Genomic DNA, 19,140 nt, shown 5'->3' with positions numbered 1-19,140 from the left:
CCACAGACGCTGGCCAAGGGGAAGGTCATCAGCACCGATCACCTAAAGCTCTTCCTCTCCCGTCGGAAATGGCAGGTGAAGGCAGGAGCTGGGGAGGGAGGGGGGCAGGCAGGGCTGTGTGCTGGGTGGGATGGGATGATGTGCACTGGGCAGGATGATGCCATGCCACCTGCCTGGGCCTGATCCAGCCCTCTCCACCGGCTGCAGCGCTCGCAGATCAGCTACAAGTGCAACATGGTGCTGCGGCCGATCCCGGAGCTGCTGGAGGACACGTCCAACCACCTCTCCATTGCTGTGCCCCGGCACCTCAAGGAGTCACCGGCACTGTCATCCTCCTCGGACTCAGACGACCTGGATGAGCTGCCCTTCATCCCCATGCCGCATCAGGTGGAGTTCTCTGGTTCCCGCATGTCACTCAATGAGATCCCCACAGACGATGAGGCCATTGGGCCATCTGAGGGGCCGTGGCTGGAGGGAGTCACTCCGGGGGATGTTTCTGCCATGGAGTGGCAGAGCCAGGGCACGGGAAAGCCCGGGGTGGCCCTGGGGAAGCGGCCAAGAGGCTCTGGGCCACGGCGGCCGTGCGTGGAGGCGGAGGCACCTGGCTCTTCTGACGAAGAAGCCCCCGAAGCCCAGAAGCGGCCAGAGTACCCCCGCAAAGCCATGAGGAAAGGCTCCAGCCTGGAGTCCCCGGGGAGTGCCCGGCGGGGAGAACTGAAGAGAGGTGGCTCAGCTGACAGTGCCCTGCTGCTCCACCAGCCCAAGGGGACTGAGGAGGGGGCTGAGGTGGGCCGGGACCCCTGCCATGCCCTGGCCAAGGCGGCCTCCATGGAGCTGCCGCGGCGGAAGGGGGTCTGGGGGGAGGACGATCATGCCCAGCGCCTGGAGCTGATGCGCCAGCGGCTGCTGCGGGGCGGCCCTGGGGATGGCAAGGTCAGTGGCCTGCGGGGTCCCCTCCTGGAGACCCTGGGGGTTGGCCCCGACAAGAAAGTCCCGCGGCCGACCCGGCTGGAGCCGCCAGTGCCAGCAGTGCCACGGCTGGTGCGGGCAGCCTCCAGCGAGGCCACCTCACCACGCCTCCTCCCCCCTGAGCACCGGCTGCAGAAGAGCAGCTCTTTCAGCCATGGGGACGCCGAGCCTGTCGTCCGGCACCGCCGCTCCGGCGCCCCCCTGGAGATCCCAGTGGCCTGCCTGGAGGCCCAGCGGCTCAAGGAGTCCCCCTCACTCTCTGCCCTCTCTGACACCCGGCCCCCAGCACCACTGGATGCCCCTGGCCCACCGACGGCCCCCATGGCAGACATCACCATCCCTCGGGCCCTCGCCACCAAGGCTGCCCTGGGGAGGAGACGCATCCCCGAGGAGCGTGGCCAGCTCGGGGCCAGTGCGGCTGCCACCATGGAGAAGAAGCCCATGGCCAGGGGACAGGAGGAGAAGACACCCACCAAGGCCGCTGGAGCCAGCAGGGAGGGGGCTGCCAGGATGGGAGCACCCACCCCACTGCAGCCCCTGGCTCCTGGCGCCCAAACCCCCAAAACATCTTCCTACGCCAAGGTCATGCAAGCCATGGGAGCCGTGCGAAGTGGGGAACCAGCCACAGAAGAAACCCCCCAATCCCCACTGGCCACTCCTGCTGAGCCTCCCGTGCCAGCACCAGCACTGACATCAAGGAGGGAGGTGAAGCCCACCGGCTCCTCCAGTTCCCTGCTCATCCAGGACATCGACTCGGAAGAGGTCTTTGAGGCCAAGTTCAAGCGGGGCCGGGAGTCATCGCTCAGCCGGGGGCTGAAGCTTCTCACCCGCTCCCGCTCTGAGGACCGGCACCTGGCCAGCCCCCCAGCCCCCGACGAGGGTATCTACCGTCCCACTCCAGCCGGCGTGCCCCTGGAGCTGCGCAGGGACCGGCCCACCGGGCTGGCGGCCAAGTCCAAGTCAGTGCAGGACCTGCACGAGGTGGAGAAGGACAGGGGCTTCCTCCGGAGGATGTCTGTGCTCCTCAGGCGGACCCCGCCTGCTGAAAGGAAGAAGAGCAGGGGGGAGGATGGAGGTGGTGAGACCCCATCCAGTGGGCGCCGCTTCTCCTGGAGCCTGGCTCTGGGCAGCTCCAAGGACCGGAGGGACTCAGAGAGCCTCAGGTCGGAGCCCGGGGGCGGTGGGGAGAGCGAGTCTCCTGTGGTGACCGTGCGGAGGAAGATCAGTGCCACGGTGGAGCGGGTCTCTGCGCGGCTGCGCAGCCTGTCAGACGAGCGCCCAGAGGGTGAGGGGCCCAGGGAGCTCCGCCGCACTAGCTCTGAGGGGGAGAGCCTGAGGCCGGGCCCCCCCCCAGCACCCGCACCCTCCTCTGAGTCCCTGCGCTCGGAGGACAGCACTCGCTCCTCTGCCTCTGCCAAAGGTGAGTGACGAGGGGGGTCCTGCCAGCACCTGGTGGCCCAGCCACGCTGGGCACAGTGAGCATGGCCACTCTAGCTTGGCCCAGATTTCATCTGCCCTGGGTGCCTGCAGGTGGGGGTGAGAGCCAGAAGCGGTCCCGCTGGGAGCGCTGGGGGCTCTCGCGGAGCAAGAAGGAGAAGGTGGCCTCGCAGCCCAGCATCCCCTCCAGCCTGCTGCGGGAGGAGGGACCCATCACCGGCCGGCTGCACGCGCCCAGCGAGTCAGGTAGGTGCAGCCTGGGATGGGACGAAGGGTGCGCATCGCTGCCCCAGCCTGACCCCCGCTCTGTTTTCCAGATTTCCCCCCCATTTTCCACATCAAGCTGAAGGACCAGGTGCTGCTGGAGGGTGAGGCGCTGACCCTCTGCTGCCTGCCTGCCGGCAGCCCGACCCCCAGGATCCTCTGGATGAAAGGTGGGGGGGCTGCCTGCACTGCTTTGGCAGGTGGGTGCCAGGGGGGCACTGTAGCATCCCTCTCCTCTGTTCCCCCCCCTCAGACAAGAGGTCCCTGCAGCCAGACAATGCGTTGAATGTCGTCTCCTGCAAGGATGGCCGGCAGATGCTCACCATCGCCAAGGTCTCCAGGAAGGATGCGGGGCTGTATGAGTGTGCAGCTGCCAATGCCCTGGGCACGGCCATCAGCTCCTGCACGCTGGCTGTGGCACGTAAGGAGGCATGGGGGGGGACCTCGGGGGACGACCTCGGGGACAGAGACCCAGGCAACATACCCCGGGGCTGGGGACCGGTCGGAGCAGGTCACTTCAGCTCTGCTCTCCGCATCTGCAAGAGACTGGAACTTCTGAGGGGGGACAGTCTGGTTTTGCATGGGCACTTCCAATATCTCTGAGTCCACATGTTGTGCTGCCCTCATGGCACAGCATCTCTGCCCTGCCCCTAGCCAGGCACCCAGCCCACCCTGCCTGTCCCCTTGCAGGGCTCCCCGGGCGGCCGGGCACCCCGGAGATCCCCCAGAAGTACAAGAACACGGTGCTGGTGCTGTGGAAGCCCGCGGAGAGCAAAGCCCCCTGCACCTACACGCTGGAGCGCAGGCTGGATGGTACGTGGGACTGCCCCCCGTCCCGCGAGAGCTGCAGCCAGAAAGATGGGCTCCCACGGGGACACCAAGCCAGGACAGAAGTGCCCTGTGTCTTTGCGGTCCCCTGGAGGGTTCAGTGGGGTCCCGGGTCAGGGGTGGAGGACAAGGGGGCTGCCCCTGGTCTGCCCTCGCCTCACCTTGCCCCCGCGCCGGCAGGGGAGCACGAGTGGAAGATTGTCAGCACCGGCATCGCCGACTGCTACTTCAACGTGACGGACCTGCCCCCTGGAAGCGCTGCCAAGTTTCGGGTGGCCTGTGTCAACAAGGCCGGGCAGGGCCCCTACAGCACCCCCTCAGGGAAGGTGCACCTCGAGGCGGCAGGTCAGTGAGCCCTGTCCCACGGGACATGGGGCAGCCGTGGATCTGGCTGTGGGGGAGCAGACTCTGAGATGCACTGGGGGTCCTGGAATCCCAGGGGATCTTCCCCCCAGGGCTTTAGGGAATGGGGAGGTGCTTGCACCCCACTCCTGACTTACCCCTGCCTGGCTCATACCTCCCTTTGCTCCCTGCAGATGCCCAAGCTGCCCCAGCCAAGGACGTCATTGTCTCTGTCCCTGTCCCTGTCCCTGTCCCAGAGAAGGTGGCTTCCAGCCGGTCGACCCAGACACCCGTGGAGCAGCTGGAGCCACCGACCACAGGGGCCCCCCCCACCACACCACCCCCCAAGCACAAGGGAGAGGTGCAGAAGGCAGATGGGGCAGTGCAGGAGGATGTCTCCCCCGGGGTCCTCCAGCCCCCTGCGCCCTGTGAGGAGGGGTCACAGCCGGACCCTGATCTCCCACCTGACATCACCGTCTGCATGCCCCCGGAGCTGATGTTCACCCCTCCTCGGACTGTCGCCTCGACCCACACAGACACCCCCATCCAGGGCTCTCCTGCACCCCCCACGGACACGTCCCCCCCACCCCAGGCTCTGTCTCCTTCCAAGTTCTCCCCCATTTCCCCAGTGTCGACCACCCCTGCCTCAGCCACCACGCTCTCTCCCACCTCCAACGCCGCACCCACGAGGAAGATGCCCCCCTACATGGTCACCTCCTTCGTTTCTATGCCCCCCACATCACCCCCTGTGCAGGAGCCCCCCCCCCCTGCCCCATCCTCCAAGGAGCCCTCAGCCGAGAGCGGGGTCCCAGGGGTGAAAGACAGCACGGCGCTGCGGCAGGGCGTCCCCCAGAAGCCATACACCTTCCTGGATGAGAAGGCGAGGTGAGTAGCAGTGGGATGGGACGCTCTGCCAGGGGTGTCCCCCCCCAGCACCCCATGTGGGGGATGCCGAGCGCCTCCCTGTGCCGCAGGGGCCGTTTTGGGGTGATTCGGCTGTGCAAGGAGAACGCCACGGGGAAGCACTTCATGGCCAAGATTGTGCCCTATGAGGCAGAGCGGAAGCAGAGCGTGCTGCAGGAGTATGAGATCCTCAAGGCACTGCACCATGAGCGCATCATGGCCCTGCACGAGGCGTACATCACCCCCCGCTACCTGGTGCTCATCTGCGAGAACTGTGCTGGCAAGGAGATCCTCTACAGCATTGTGGACAGGTACGGGTGGGCACAGGGCTGCCGGGGACGGCTGCCAGCACAGGGCCACCCGCTCATGCCACTTGCCCTCAGGTTTCGCTACTCAGAGGATGACGTGGTGAGCTACGTGCTGCAGCTCCTGCAAGGCCTTGAGTACCTGCACAGCCGCCGCATCGTGCACCTCGACATCAAGCCGGACAACGTCGTTGTCTCAGGCATGAACGCCCTCAAGATTATCGATTTCGGCAGCGCCCAAACCTACAACCCCCTCGTGCTGCGGCAGCTGGGGCGACGTGTCGGCACCCTGGAGTACATGTGTGAGTGGGGCACCGGAGGTGTGGTGGCGTGGGGGTGGGGACAGGGACAGATCTGGGGCACACTTGTGCCTGAAGTGTGCATGTGTGCCTGTGCACTGAGGGTCTTGGGAATGGGGAGGGGTTGAGGCATCTTTGGGGAAGCTGGGGGGCGGGATTTGGGGTGCTGGGGGTGTCTGCTGAGGGTTTCTGTAGGGTTGCTGGGCTCAGCGGGAGAGTTTGGATGCTGTGGGGCAGTTGGGGTATCCTTGGAGATACTGGGCTCTGTCAGGGTATTGGGGTGTCAGGGCAGGTTGCTGGAGGGTGCAGTGGTGGGGTGCTGGGGATGCTCTGGGTGCTGTGAGTGCTGGAGATACTGCAGGTTTTGGAGGTGCTGGGAGTGATGCAGGTGCTGGCGATGCTGTGGGTGCTGGTGATGCTGTGGGTGCTGGGGCTGGGCCCCCAGCACATATGACAGACCTGCTCCCCTGCCTGCAGCACCAGAGGTGGTGAAGGGGGACCCGGTGGGCTCCGCAGCAGATGTCTGGGGCGTTGGCGTCCTCACCTACATCATGTAAGAGAAGGGGCTGGGGGGATGAGCACCCTGAGGTGTAGTCAGCCCCACCCAGGGCTCAGTGCCATGGGGGATGCCATGCTGGTGGTGGGCTGGGGGATGCTGTAGTCCTGCAGACTGGACACGGGGATGGAGACACCCTGGGCAGCTGTGGCTGTCCCAAACCAGGGATGGGTGGGCAGGGGGGTGCCGGGTGTCCTCCCACCGCTGCCCCCCAGCCTGTGCCACCTCCTCCACCCTCTCAGGCTCAGTGGGCGGTCGCCGTTCTTCGAACTGGACCCCATCGAGACAGAGAACCGCATCCTGGCAGGGCGCTTTGATGCCTTCAAGCTGTACCCCAACGTCTCGCAGAGTGCTGCCCTCTTCATCCGCAAGGTCCTCGCTGTCCACCCCTGGTGAGTGCCTGGCCCAGCCAGGGAGGACACGTGGTCCCAGACTGCGCCTGTGACTGGGCCAGGCGAGCAGCTCCCTGCCCCATGGGGCCCCTCCAGATATCATCAGTGGGGCCCTGGGGTCCATCCCTGCTCCTGGAGAGGGCTGGAATCTCCTGAGCCCAGGGATCCATCTCTGCTCTTGGAGAGGGCTGGGACCCCCCGAATCTTGCAGGTCAGGGGTGGTGGCCAGGTTTTGGGGGGGTGCAGTGGCAGTGGGCACCCCATGGCCCCTGACACAGAGCCACCCCTGCTCCAGGAGCCGCCCCACGGTGAAGGACTGCTTTGCCAACGCCTGGCTCCAGGATGCCTATTTGATGAAGCTGCGCCGCCAGACCCTGACCTTCACCACCAACCGCCTCAAGGAGTTCCTGGTGGAGCACCAGCGGCGCCGCGGCGAGGCCGTCACCAAACACAAGGTCTTACTCCGCTCCTACCATGGTGGCCAGCCGCCGGGGCCGCAGTAGCCAGTGTCTCGGCCATGGCCACAAGGGGCCGAGGAGCCAGAGGAACATTCCAGGGGCCGCGGGACAGGGCGGCCAAGGAGGAGCTGGGACACACTGGGATGAGCCCACGGACCTCACACGCCATCGCCAGGGATACTGGCGGCTGGCATCATTTTGGTGGTGCCGATGGAGAGGGGAGGTGCTGCCCCAGCCGGACCTGTGGTAGGGTCTGGCAGCGAGGAGGTGGCGGGAAACCTTGCTGCGAGGAACGGAGAAAGTGGCAGAGGGTCATGAGAAGGATGGGATGGGGACAGGGGAGTGGGAGAGCAGCCGCCAGCACGCCGGCCAGCCCTGGCCACACAGGTCCCGTCAGCCGTGTGCCTTATGCCACAGCCTGCAGCTGCCCCCAGCCACGGCACGGGGGTCCCTGCGCTCCCCCCAGTTTGCACGCCAGCACCTGAGGACTGAGGCTGCTCCAGCGGTTCCTGCAGAGAGGGGCCCGCTTGCAGCCCCCCAATGGCCTCCCGCCAGCCGGCACAGCCTGGTCCTCATGGCTGGGATCGGGGGCCACCAGCCCCCCACCTTCCGCTCCTTCCAGCCCCGGTCCTGGCAAGCGGGTCTGTGGCCCCAGGACTGACACCGGTGCCTTCCCCGGGGCTGTTGGCTGCGCCCCACGGTGGGGCAGGGGGGCTGGCTGGCACACCCCTCCTCTTTGCAGGGGGGCACCCACGTGCCACGCACACCTCCTGCGCCTGCTCAGGCCCACGCTGCTCACACTCTGCCCGCCCGGCTCTGGCCCTCGCCCTGTGCCCTGCCGCCAGCTCGCCCGTCTGTCCCCAGATCCCCCCCCTCCACCTCCCACCCGACCCCCCAGTGCCGTGGCATAGTCCCACAGGGCCCCTGCCGAGCCCTGCGCCCCCTCCTCGCCCCCTCCCTGGCTGGTGGCAGGATGCTCCCACACGCCGAGGCGCCCTGGGCGGGGGGACGGGGGCAGCGGTTGGGCACCTGCCTTCCAGCCACCGCTGTAGCGATAGGGCTTTATTTATTTTGACTTTGGGGAGAAGGCCTCTGTCCGTCCCCATCCCTGTCCCCTCCTCTCTGCCGGGCTCCGGAGTTGCCAGCGTCCCCACGGTTTGGAGCAAGCAACGTGCCAGAGCAGCAATAAAGACCCTGAGCAGCCGCTCCCGTCTCCGTGCCTCGACGGGAGGGGAAGGGGGGGGTGGGCAGAGCTGCCACCGCGGGCTCGGCGCCTCAGGAGGGGCCTGTCCCAAAACCCAGGGACACGAAGCCAGGAAGGCGTCCAGCTGGGGCCGGGCGGGAAGGAACCTGGAGAGCTGGGAGGGGAGCGGGGGGGGGGGGTGCTGGGGGAGGCCCCTGCGCACGCGCAGCCTGTCGCCCTGCGGCGCGCCCCAGCAGGCAGCGCCCCGCCAGCGCTCGCGGGCACGCGCACGCGGCGGCTCCTTGCAGCGCCCCGCCCACCGCCCCGCCCCTGCACGCGCGGGCGGGCACGCGCAGGCGCTCCCCGCCTCCCGCCGCTCGGCGCCCCCTGGCGGTTGGGTCGGGCCCGGCAGCGCCGCCCGGCGGGTGCCGCGGGGAGGGGACGAGCCGCCCGGCGCGCTGACGTGTCCCGGCCACGTGTGCGGAAGCGGCGGCGGGCCCGGGCCGGGCTGCGGGGGCCGCCGGAGCGGAGCGGAGCGGAGCCGCCATGCCGCTGAAGGCGGTGATCCTCATCGGGGGCCCGCAGAAGGGTAAGTGCGCCGCGCCCCGCCGGGCGTCCCGCCGGCGCCAGGCCCCGCCGACCCCCCGCTCTGCTCCGCAGGGACCCGGTTCCGGCCGCTGTCCTTCGAGGTGCCCAAGCCGCTCTTCCCCGTGGCCGGGGTGCCCATGGTGCAGCACCACATCGAGGCCTGCGCCAAGGTACTGGGGGGCCGGGGCTGGGGGGCCGCGGCCGGGCCAGGGCCACCCTCCCCACTCTGCCCCCTCCCTCCATCCCCCCCCAGGTGCCCGGCATGAAGGAGATCCTGCTGATGGGCTTCTACCAGCCCCACGAGGCCCTCAGCCGCTTCCTGGTGTCGGCGCAGCAGGAGTTCAAGATCCCCATCAGGTGGGCAGGAACTCTTGCACCCCTGGGGTACCCTCGGCGGCACAGTTTGGCTCAGCCCCTCACCTGCCTCCACTGGGCTGGCCCTGTCCCACCATGGCCTCCAGCGTTAGCTCTGCCAAATTTCCCTTGCCCTGGGCCCTGCCTTGGCTAGTTCCTGCTCCAAAGATGCCTCTCCAGCACAGCTCTGAGCTGCCATAGCTTTCCACCCCTCTGCCAAACATCTATGTGAGTCCTGTCGCTGTATGGCAGGATTATGTCTCTCCAGCCCCTGCCCGTCCATCCCTGCCCTGCTGCTGGTTGGTGTCAGCAGACACCCCCTTCTCTAAGCCCTCGCTTTTCCCTGCTTGGCTCACAGGTACCTCCAGGAGTATGCGGCGCTGGGCACGGGTGGTGGCATCTATCACTTCCGAGACCAGATCCTGTCAGGTGGTGCTGAGGCCTTCTTTGTCCTCAATGCGGACGTGTGCTCAGAGTTCCCCTTGCAGGAGATGCTGGAGTTTCGGCAGCAGCACGGGGATGCGCACAGCTTTGTCATTCTGGGTACCACAGTGAGTGGCAGTGCTGGGGAGCAGAGGAGCAGTGGTGCTCTGCCGTGGGCTTGTCGAGAAGCCAGTGGCTCCAGTGGTGGATGGGTCCCTGGGTGTGAGCTCCAGGTCTCGTCTGCTCTGCTGCTCCACCATTGCTAACACATCTTTGTTCCGCAGGCCAACAGGACGCAGGCGCTGAATTACGGCTGTATCGTGGCAAACGCAGACACACAGGAGGTATTGAGGGCCTCAGGGAGCTGGGAGCAGTGTGGGCAGCAGGTGCTGCACTGTCCGCGTGGGCGCGTGTTGCTAGCCTGCCACAGAGGGTGTGACGCCGGGTGTGGGGGCTGCACCTCGGGACTCGCGTCTCTTCCTTTGCCTCCAGGTCCAGCACTACGTGGAGAAGCCCAGCACCTTTGTCAGTGAGATCATTAACTGTGGCATCTACCTGTTCACACCTGCCATCTTCCAGCACATCGGTGAGGTCTTCCAGAGGAACCAGCAGGAGCTAGTGCTGTGAGTGCCTCTCTCTGCCCCATGTCCCTCCCACCCCACTGCTTCCCAAGGCTGCAGCGGCACGCTCATCCTCCATTCTTTCTCTATCTTCTCTCCTCCTCTGCCATCACTCACTTGTTTCCTGGTCCTGCACCAGCTGTCCTTACCTTGGGTAAGTCTCCCTCTGTGTCTGCACTGGCTGCTCTCTGGCCTGGATCGTCCCTGGCAGTAACGCATGCTTTCCTCCCTGCTCCAGGCCACTCTGCAAGGCTGCTCTTTCCTCTGCTCCCCTCCTGGCCAGCTTGAGACTCCCCCTCTCCCGTCCTCTCCTCCCAACCCATCCTCATTCAGCTCGGGACAAGGGGCTGAGCAAGCCCATCACCTGGGAATGCTCTGCTCCCCCCTCCAGCTCTTTGCACCAGCCAGCCTGTCACCTGACATCTCTGCCACTACCCAAGCAAAAATCCAGCTGTACAGGGCTGTGTCACTCATATACCCACCTGGACTGGGTGGGGCTCTTGTACCATCAACTTCTGGCTCAGAGCTTATTTCAGCTGGCAGAGCCCCATCCCTCTGCTGCACTGGGGCTCGGTGGGGCTGGGCAGGCCTAGCCTGACAGCTGGGGCTATCCCCACCTTTGGGGAGAAGTGCATGGCAAGGTAGGAGTCTAGGGTCGCCGGAGCCCCTGGATTTGAGGAGGGTAGCTGCTGAGATCCCTGGCTGAGACTGTGACTTGGGTGGGTGTCTAATGGGCCTCTCACTTGCAGAGAGGAGAGTTCCAATGGCTGGCAGCGTGCAGAAGTGATCCGGCTAGAGCAGGATGTTTTCACGGCGCTGGCTGGGAGCGGCAAACTCTACGTCTACAAAACTGATGGCTTCTGGAGCCAGATCAAGTCAGCGGGGTAAGGGCTGGGGCTAGAGCTGGTGCAGCAGGAGCATCAAGCAATCTGTACCAGGGATGGGAGAGGAATGTGCCCAGGCAGGGCCCTGGGGGTGGGGTTGCTGAATTCGGACCCTTCTCTGTCCTGGTAGTGCCAAAGAGGCAGTGACAGTCTTGCTTTTCCTCCCCCAGCTCTGCTATCTACGCCAGCCGCCTTTACCTGAACCAGTACAGCAAAAGCCACCCCGAGAGGCTGGCCCAGAACAAACCTGGAGGCCCTATCATCCGAGGTACCTCTTTGCCACCCCCCCCCCACCTTGGGGGCTGCCTGGGGAGGCGGTGGGACCCACAGGCAGGACCTCCCCTGATCCGAGAGGCGGGTGCTCCTGTGAGCTGCCTCCCCTGACGCAGCTGCCTTGTGTTGCAGGGAATGTGTACATCCACCCCACGGCCTCCATCGACAGCACGGCAGTGGTGAGTGTGGGCCCAGGGGGCCCTGCGGCAGGGTGATGCTTGGGGGTGCTGAGGGTGCTGTTGCCCTCGACCTCATCACCTCCCTCTATCCTCACAGCTGGGCCCCAACGTCTCCATTGGGGAGGGGGTGACGGTGGGAGCTGGTGTGCGCGTGCGAGAGTCCATCGTCCTGCACGGCGCCTCACTCCATGTAAGTAAGGCTTGCCTGGGGGTGTGGGTGTCAACTCCTACTCCTTGCAAGGAGGCAGCAGCACCTTTCACCGCCCTCTCCTTGGCCCCAGGACCACACCTGTGTCCTCAATACCATCGTGGGCTGGGACAGCACCATCGGGCGCTGGGCCCGGGTTGAAGGAACGCCCAGTGACCCCAACCCCAACGATCCCTATGCCAAGATCGACAGTGAGACCCTTTTCCGGGACGGGCGCCTCACGCCATCCATCACAATCCTGGGTATGTCCCAGCTCCCCCCCAGCCACTGCAGCCCTGCCAGTGGGGCAGACTCTCTCCCTTCTTGCTAACCCCCTTGTGCTCTCCCCACAGGCTGCAGCGTCACTATCCCAGCTGAGGTAGTTATTCTCAACTCCATCGTCCTTCCTCACAAGGAGCTGAGCCGCAGCTACAAAAACCAGATTATCCTGTGAGTCAGTGGCTCACTGGGTTGGGGGGCCCAGCACCAGCCACCCACTCCCTGCTGTGCCCCACAGCAAGAGCCTGTGCTGAGACTTCATCTCCTGGGAGGTTCCCAGCACCCCCAGAGGGTAAGGTGCAGGCCAGGAGCCCTGCAAGTGCCTGACTCCTATTCCAGAGATTAAAGCTGGTGAGCATCAGCCTCGCATGCTGCTTCTCTTGCAGCCCAGGGACCAGCCCTGGGATGGGGTGAAGGCTTCAGGAACAGCATGTGGCCCTGGCACTAGGCTGCACGCCTGTGCAGGGAGCCCTGGGCTGAGGCTGTTGAGGGAGCACTTGCTGCCTGCAGCATCTTGGGTCCAGTTTTGGGTCTTTCTCCAACAAAGGGCACTACCAGCACCATCTTGCTGCCCCTCGCCAGGCTCTCCCTGCATCAGTTGCTGTCTGCAAGACCCTGGAAGGTCTTGGCCCATCTCAGAGACCAGGGAGCTTTGAATCTGCCTGTTCTGCAGCAGCAGCTGGTTGTGAGGATCCCAGTTCCAGCAGTGTGATTGCAACAGCCTGAGCTAGACTCCTGCCTACTGCTGGAAAAACAGCAGCACCAGGCTGTCCTAAGGGCACTGGCACACAGGGCTGGGTCGGACAGGCAGGCTGCTGGCCCTGGAGGGAGCTGCAAAAGCTCAGTATGAGCCAGGAGAGCTGCCAGCCCTGCCGAGCCTGCTCCTGTCAGGCTGAGACCTGCACAGGCTGCCTAGGCAGGGCTCAGGGTGATGGCAGCGGGCCCCTGCCACCCCGGTGGGACAACAGCCTCCTCTGCACCAACATGGGTGCAGCTTGGAGGGGCTCACTGCATGTCTTCCCCTCTCACCAGCCACATCCCCAGGGCACCAGAGCAATCAACTTACATGCATGCAGGTGGCAGAGATCTACTGCCTCATTGTCTCAAAACAAAACGTTTTTATTGAAGGCAGCTCCCTGCTGATCCTGGCACAGTCTGTTCTATGGTAACCAACATTGCCCTTTATCCACTTACCTCACCATCTTTGCCTCTGGTTTTGGAGCTCTCTGCTAAAGCCCTGCACTCCACTGAGGGCCCCATCACACCTCTTACCTTCAAGCAAGGCACTGCATTAGGGATTCTCCATCCATCCAGTACCACCCCAGCTCGATGGATTTGCAGCAAATCCTTGCGCCCAGCCCTGTGCCTTCCTGTGCGAGTTCTCCTGTGGTCCTGGGCGGGGATTAGCTGTTCCTTGGCTTTAAGCACATTAAACTACTTCAGTTTTGCCTCTGCCTTGGATGTGCTAATTTCCTTGCCCACTGGCAAACACCCTGTGCTGGGGGAAACTGAGCCAGAGTACTTGCTTGCAGGATTGTACATGAATTTTCTCGTATGTCCCACATCTGGCCTGGCTTTTAGTATGGACAAAGGTTTCTTGGCTGCTGGACGTGGCCCTAGGGCAGTTCTCAGCCCTGTTGTGTAATGCCCCTTTGCCTAAGCTCCCCTGGTAGTGGCTGTCCCTTGTGTAGAGTTATCTGGGGGACAAGCCCTTCCTGGGCCCTTGTGCCATTACAGCTTCATTCTGCTTCCTCCTCTTGGCAGGAGAGAGCTGTGCATCCCAGCCCTGCTTGGGCTTTGCAGCTCCAGCTCCGGGGCTGGAGGGGAGGAAGGAGTTAAAGGGGCCTCCGCTGAGGTGCCAGGAAGTCTGGAAACGCTTTAATAAGCTTGTCCTGCCCTGAGCAGCAGCAGCTCTGATTACTTGAGGCCAACATCTGGGCTGAAAGAGGGGCCTCCCGCATCCTGGGCTCCAGGGCAGGGAGAGGAGGGCTCTGCCTGCCCTCCGGGGTTTTGGGGAGCACAGCTCACCCTTGCTGTCAGTACAGGTCTTGTCTGCCACTCAGCCAGGCTCTATCATGCCAGTGAGCCCCAAACCCTGGCACCCTGGCAGCAGCAGGGAGGGACAAACAGCAGCCACAGCCAACCTTGTTTTGCTGCAAAAAATTTAATACAAACCAGGCCTTAAGTACAACGCTGGGACTGTGTCTCCACCACTACAGCTGGGCAGAGCCAGCCCTGCTCCCCAGTCCCCAGGGAAGCAGAGCAGGGCTTGGAGCTGGGCACCACCAGCCCACGGGCAGCTGCCTGGTCCCGCAGGCTTTGCTCCTCTGGTGCCAGCTCCATGTCCCCGGGGACCCGCTGCCACAGGCTACACGGGAGAAGGGAAGAACCGGCCCACCTTCCTCGGGGCTGGCCCCTGCCTGCATGGGGAGAGATGAGTCAGGGGTGCAAAGCGAGCTCCCCTGGGCCCCCCACCCACACCCGGCAGCACTCACAGGGGCCGGGTGGCTGTGCCCACGCAGCTCCGCAGGGTGCTGGGGAGGCAGCAGGTGCCGGCTGGGCTCAGCTGGCCCGGCTTGGGCTCCAGGGAGGTGATGGGGCGGAAGAGTGGCTCTGCAGGACAGAGTGGGGGACACCTATCACACCCCAGCCCAGCTGCAGGCACCCAGGACCCGTCAGCAGCCACGGGGTAAGGGCAGGGAGGGGGCCAGGGCTCCTGTGCCTCACCGTGTTCACCCCCCGGGGCTGGCGTTGGCACCAAGTTCTCCTGCTCTGTCCCCAGGAAGCCTCTCCAGAAGTCAGGTGGCAGCGAGAGGAGCCGAGCCAGCACCTGGGCAGGGAGGGATGAAGGATGGAGATACTCACGACACCTGGGGTACACCCCGCACCTCAGGGACCCCCTTACCTTGCACTGCCGTGGCGTGTCCTCCATGATGGCGAGCGGCGTGGGGTTGGCCGAGCTGTGTCCCACCAGTGTGGGACCAAACACACGGGACAGGTTGAGGACATCCATCTTGCAGTCAGGGCTGTGCGACACCCTGGGAGGTGGGACGGTGTGAGCATGCTGCCCCCCGCCAAGGGCACCCCCATCCTCAGCCCAGCTTCCCTGCTCTGAGGCACAGAGCCAGGGCGAGGGACAGAGACCTGGGACATGGGGACAGACCCATAGGACCCTGTGCCAGGATGAGCCCCTCACCTGACCAGGTGCAGCATGAGGAAGGCCAGGGTGTCCCTGTTGGCTGGGGGCAGCTTGCTCACCACGTGGCGCAGGGCTGTGCTGCAGGCAGCATCGTCCGGGATGTCTGTGGCAGCACCAGGGAGCAGTGTTAGGGGATGAGCAGCCCTTTCCCCCCCGTGCCCCAATGCAGGACCCCCACTCACCAGCAGCCTGCAGGAAGGCAGGGTGGAGGCTGAAGGTGACCAGTGGCTCCTTGAGCCCCCGCAGAAAGTCCTTGAGCACCCCACACACCACATGGATGTCAGCCACGCTGCCGAGGGCGGGGAGCGTGCCCCCGGCCCGCAGCAGCCTCCGCTTCCACTCCCGCACCAGCTGCTCTGTGCCCGGCACCCGGTAGAGCCCTGTCTGGGGCACAGGGAGAGGGGCTCAGCCCCACAGGGACCATGGCATCACCACCCCCACTGCCCTGGCCCCTACCTCTGTCAAGCCTCGTCTCTCCACCTCAGTCACACACTGCACCACCAGCGCGGGCACCAGGGGCGGCGTGGGGGGAGCAAAGTCAGCCAGCACGCCCTGGGGAGGACAACACCGACCCACTCTGTGCCCGCACTCAGCCCTGCGGCCGGGGCGAGCAGAGTCCCAGCAACCCAGGACCGATAGCCCAGTGGCCCCACAGGGACACGGAGCAGCCCCCAAGCACCGCCGTGCCCCCCCCTTACCTCACGGGGCCAGGCGTGGTGGCGAGGCCGTGGCGTGCAGGGGCTGGGGCACTGCTCCCGGCACTTGGGGTGCAGCAGCAGCTGGCACTGGCGACACTTGATGGCAGCCTTCCCAAAGCGGATGCGGGAGCCGCAGGCACCGCATGGCTCAGGGCGGATCACCTGGAGAGGGGGAGCAGGGTCAGGGACCCCCTTCTTGCAGATACCCAGTACCACCCCTTCATCCCCCCCAAACCAGCCTCCACTGCCTCTATCCATCCCCTGGGCAGAGCTGGGCTGAGGGGGGATGGAGAAGAGCTTTGCCCCCCCAGACCTGATCCCCTGCCCAGCTCCTTTCTCCATAGCAGCCAAGAAGAAGGAGAGAGGTTGGGACACACACCGTTTTGGAGGTGAACTGGTGCTGGAGTGGTGGGAGGCCCTGTGGAGGCGAGGTGAAGGGGGTTGGTGCTGGCTGCCCCATGGAGCCAGCCTCAGTGTGGCTCTCCTGCCCCGGGGCACGGCAGCCCAGATCATCGCTGGTGCCCCACACTGTGGTCAGCTCTGCAGAGAAAGGAGGCAATGGAGGGGGCCCAAAAGGCAAATCACCCCAGCTCCTGGCTGGGATGTGGGGAAGCTTCCCATCTCCAGTGGCATTTGGCATGTCCACATGACCACTGTACCCCCATGGTGAGGGCAAGCATCCCCCAGCAGATCCCCCCCCTCCCCTGGGACAGCAGCACCCTGAGGCTGGTCTCACACCACCCACAAGCCCCCTCTTCAGCCCTTCCCATGACCTGCACGCATGGAGACACGATGTCCCTGGCGAGAGCGGCGTCGTGGCACCAGAGCAGTGGGCAGAAGGCTGCCAGCAGGGCCTGGGGCCTCGGCAGCAGCGGGCACAGGGGGGATACTCGCCTGCTGAGATTGGGGGTAGTGAGAACGTGCCTGGCTGCAGCCCCACAGTGCTCCAACATCTCCCCATGAGCTCTGCTCCACCTGCTCCCCATCCCTGCGGTTGGGCACAGCCAGGGATGCTGACACCATGGGTATGGGGAGATACAGGCACCCAGAGGGGACAGCTGAGCACCTCCAGACCCCAGACCACCCTCAGGCCCGCAGGTGTGTGAGGACTGAAGGTTGTAGCATTGCCTTCTGGCACTGGGGCAGCCCATGCACCCCATCCCTGCCCAGGGAGCGCTGCAGTCCCTACTCACGGCATTGTGGGGTACCACGGAAGAACGGTGCCGCTTCGCCACCACCACGGGGCCAATCTGAGGGGCCAGGGACACGCGCTGGGGACAGAAAAGATGGGGTGAAGGGTAGGCAGGGACAGTCTTCCTGACTCTGCACCCCCCACCCCAGAGCACTCAAGCTAAGTGGTCTCAGCCCCACAAAAGTTGGGCACTGTGGGGACCCACAGGGACTCAGGCCCCCCCACCTGGGTCGGAGCCAGCCCTGGGGCTAGGGGAGGCCAGGCCAGGCCTGCAATGCAGAGGTGTGAGTGGAGCGGGGTGTGGGATGCCCGCACGTGGGGATGAATTATTGAGGAGACCTGCTGGGCCACGGTGGAGGGTAATGGAGTTTCTATTGATCGCGGGAGGTTTGCTGAGAGACAACGTTCCCAGCCCAGCATCAATAAATTAACCCCCCTGCCAGGCTCCTTGCAGCCTCCTGTGATGGGATGGAGAAGTATCTGGGCGCCCTAACCCTGCGTGGCCCAGGGCCAGCACCCCAGCCTGGGCTGCCGACCTGTGTGGGCAGAGGGTCCCAGGGGCACAGTGCAGGAGAGCAGAGCAGACCCGGGGGATCCTCACCCACGCAGGGGCATAGACCCCCCTCAGGACCAGCCCCCACAAGCTGCCACCTCCCAGCATTTCCCTCATACCTGCCTCTCCTGGGCTTTGCGCTTCAGGGTCCGCACCACCGTCATATCAACATCCTGAAAGGCAGTGGAGAGGCTGGAGTTGGCAGGACTGCACAGGGCTGGGGGCACCCCCAGCAACCATGCTCCAGCTCCGGCAGCAGCCCAGGGCATCCCGCCCCTACACACGGCCATGCAAAGGGGCTGCCCCACTGCAGGAGCGGGGAAAACCTGCCCCATCACTGCTGGAGAGAAGGTGAACCCTGGGACTCGCAACAGGTCGTGCCTTACCACATCATCCTCTGTGCGGTCATAGCTGATGTCCGAGTGGGACAGGAGGGACTGGCAGGACTCATGCACTGCAGACGACCTGTGGAATGAGCTGGGGGTCAGCCCGGCTGGGGCAACCCACCCCCCAGCCAGCATCTACTCGTACAGCCACTCCTGAGAGCCCTGAGCTGGCACCTCTGCAGAGCCCGAGCATCCTTGTGCCCACCCAGCCCCTCGAGCCCAGCAGAGGTGAGGGGGAGAGGGGCACAGCCGAGTCCAGGGCTGCCCATGGGCTGGGACAAGGATCACCAGCCCTGCTCACCTCCTGCCCGGCGCCAGGGCCGCCCCGAGGCGCCGGCCAGCCAGGGCACTGAGGACAGAGCACTGCTCCCCGCTCAGCACCCTGCTGCCCCACGGCTCCCGCATCAGGGACTCGAAGACCAGCTGAAGTTTGCGCTCCTGCAAGTGAAACAGGGTGGTGGTGAGCGGGCTGGGATCCCCGCAGCCAGCCCAAGGGGGTGCCCCTGTGGCCAGCCCCCACGACCTGCTTCTCCAGCTCAGCCTCTGCCCGGTGCCGCTTCTTCATCTCCACCTCCACCTGGTTCCGGGCGTGTTTGAGCTTCACCTCCAAGGCCGCCCGCTCGGCTTCCACACGGGCCAGCTGCTCCTGGGCCCGCCGCCCGTCCTGCTCCAGGCGGCAGCATCTCTGGCGTGTCGCCTCGAAGCACCGAGCGATCTGGATGTAGTCTGGGGGCAACACAAGTGGGTGGCCAGCCGGGATGGGGGGGGCCAGCCCTCAGCTCCCCCAGCCCCCACTGGGGGCAGAGCCGAGGGTCCGGGCTGTGCTCACCCACCTTCCTCCACGCTGCCGCCGAGCTCCAGCAGCTGCAGCGCCTGCTCCAGCCGAGCTAGGAGCCACCCGTAGCGCTGCCGCAGCATCCCGCCGCCCTGCGACGGGCCGGGACCCCCCGCTCCTTCCCACCCCTCCCGGGGACCCCCCACAGCTCCCGCCCCACGCTCTTCGCCGGCCGCCGGGATCCGCCGCGCGCCCCCGGGACGGCGCAGGCTCCGGGGGCGAGGGGCCCTCCCGGCCGGCCTATGTGGGCCGGGGGCCGGGGTGGAGCCCGTCCCGGCTCCGCCTCCCGCCGCCACCGGGGCCCGACCCGCCGCCCCGACGGCTCCCGGCGCGGGGGAGCCCTCCCGGGAGCCTTGGGCGTGGGGTGCCCTGGGGTGCAGGGCAAGAGCCCGGGGTAGGATGAGGGTGCTGGGGGGGGTGGTGGTGTGTCGCCTTTGGGGGTGGGCTGCCCAGGCACCGGGGGTACCTGATGAGAGCACCTGAGGCGTGCAGGCGCGGTGGGTGCGGGGTGTTCTGGGGGTGCAGGGGCGTCGGACGGGAGCACCGGGCGCGGG

At 65.6% G+C, this 19,140-nt stretch overlaps 3 protein-coding genes across 7 annotated transcripts in view; 2 read left to right on the top strand and 1 right to left on the bottom strand.

Moving 5' to 3' along the window:
• Positions 1-7,957, top strand: part of SPEG (striated muscle enriched protein kinase) — a 39,907-nt gene extending 31,950 nt beyond the window's left edge. For all 4 annotated transcript variants that reach the window (XM_074873408.1, XM_074873406.1, XM_074873407.1 and 1 more), the window contains 13 exons: positions 7-75; positions 208-2,389; positions 2,500-2,652; positions 2,724-2,840; positions 2,924-3,091; positions 3,361-3,483; positions 3,679-3,843; positions 4,035-4,725; positions 4,815-5,054; positions 5,127-5,350; positions 5,825-5,900; positions 6,146-6,295; positions 6,591-7,957. In XM_074873408.1, the coding sequence (XP_074729509.1) occupies positions 7-75; positions 208-2,389; positions 2,500-2,652; positions 2,724-2,840; positions 2,924-3,091; positions 3,361-3,483; positions 3,679-3,843; positions 4,035-4,725; positions 4,815-5,054; positions 5,127-5,350; positions 5,825-5,900; positions 6,146-6,295; positions 6,591-6,798 (4,566 nt within the window). In that variant the 3' untranslated portion in view covers positions 6,799-7,957. The remainder of the gene's footprint in view (positions 1-6; positions 76-207; positions 2,390-2,499; positions 2,653-2,723; positions 2,841-2,923; positions 3,092-3,360; positions 3,484-3,678; positions 3,844-4,034; positions 4,726-4,814; positions 5,055-5,126; positions 5,351-5,824; positions 5,901-6,145; positions 6,296-6,590) is intronic.
• A 456-nt stretch (positions 7,958-8,413) lies between these two features.
• Positions 8,414-13,178, top strand: GMPPA (GDP-mannose pyrophosphorylase A). 2 transcript variants are annotated; one of them, XM_074873404.1, is made up of 12 exons: positions 8,414-8,525; positions 8,597-8,694; positions 8,778-8,881; positions 9,237-9,429; positions 9,586-9,645; positions 9,794-9,924; positions 10,671-10,805; positions 10,976-11,073; positions 11,211-11,257; positions 11,355-11,447; positions 11,539-11,707; positions 11,798-13,178. In XM_074873404.1, the coding sequence occupies exons 1-12, from the start codon at positions 8,483-8,485 to the stop codon at positions 11,896-11,898; spliced, it is 1,272 nt and encodes a 423-aa protein (XP_074729505.1). In that variant the 5' UTR covers positions 8,414-8,482; the 3' UTR covers positions 11,899-13,178. The 2 variants fall into 2 exon arrangements, with proteins under 2 accessions (XP_074729505.1, XP_074729506.1); XM_074873405.1 differs by lacking the exon at positions 8,597-8,694 and having other exon boundaries at positions 8,444-8,525.
• Positions 13,179-14,091: 913 nt separating this feature from the next.
• LOC141944980 (rac GTPase-activating protein 1-like) lies at positions 14,092-18,669 on the bottom strand. The gene is made up of 16 exons (XM_074872297.1): positions 18,585-18,669; positions 18,275-18,477; positions 18,053-18,189; positions 17,752-17,830; positions 17,485-17,538; positions 16,814-16,891; positions 16,394-16,514; positions 16,000-16,160; positions 15,621-15,782; positions 15,379-15,474; positions 15,105-15,306; positions 14,920-15,025; positions 14,629-14,761; positions 14,451-14,553; positions 14,219-14,336; positions 14,092-14,143 (listed from the first exon to the last, which is right to left on the bottom strand). Exons 1-16 carry the CDS (start codon positions 18,667-18,669, stop codon positions 14,092-14,094), a joined length of 1,890 nt encoding a protein of 629 aa, XP_074728398.1.
• Positions 18,670-19,140: the final 471 nt, after the last annotated feature.

The sequence above is a fragment of the Strix uralensis genome, chromosome 6 (genome assembly GCF_047716275.1).
Source record: "Strix uralensis isolate ZFMK-TIS-50842 chromosome 6, bStrUra1, whole genome shotgun sequence".
Classification (NCBI taxonomy): domain Eukaryota; kingdom Metazoa; phylum Chordata; class Aves; order Strigiformes; family Strigidae; genus Strix; species Strix uralensis.
This window is presented reverse-complemented; position numbering and strand designations above follow the sequence as displayed.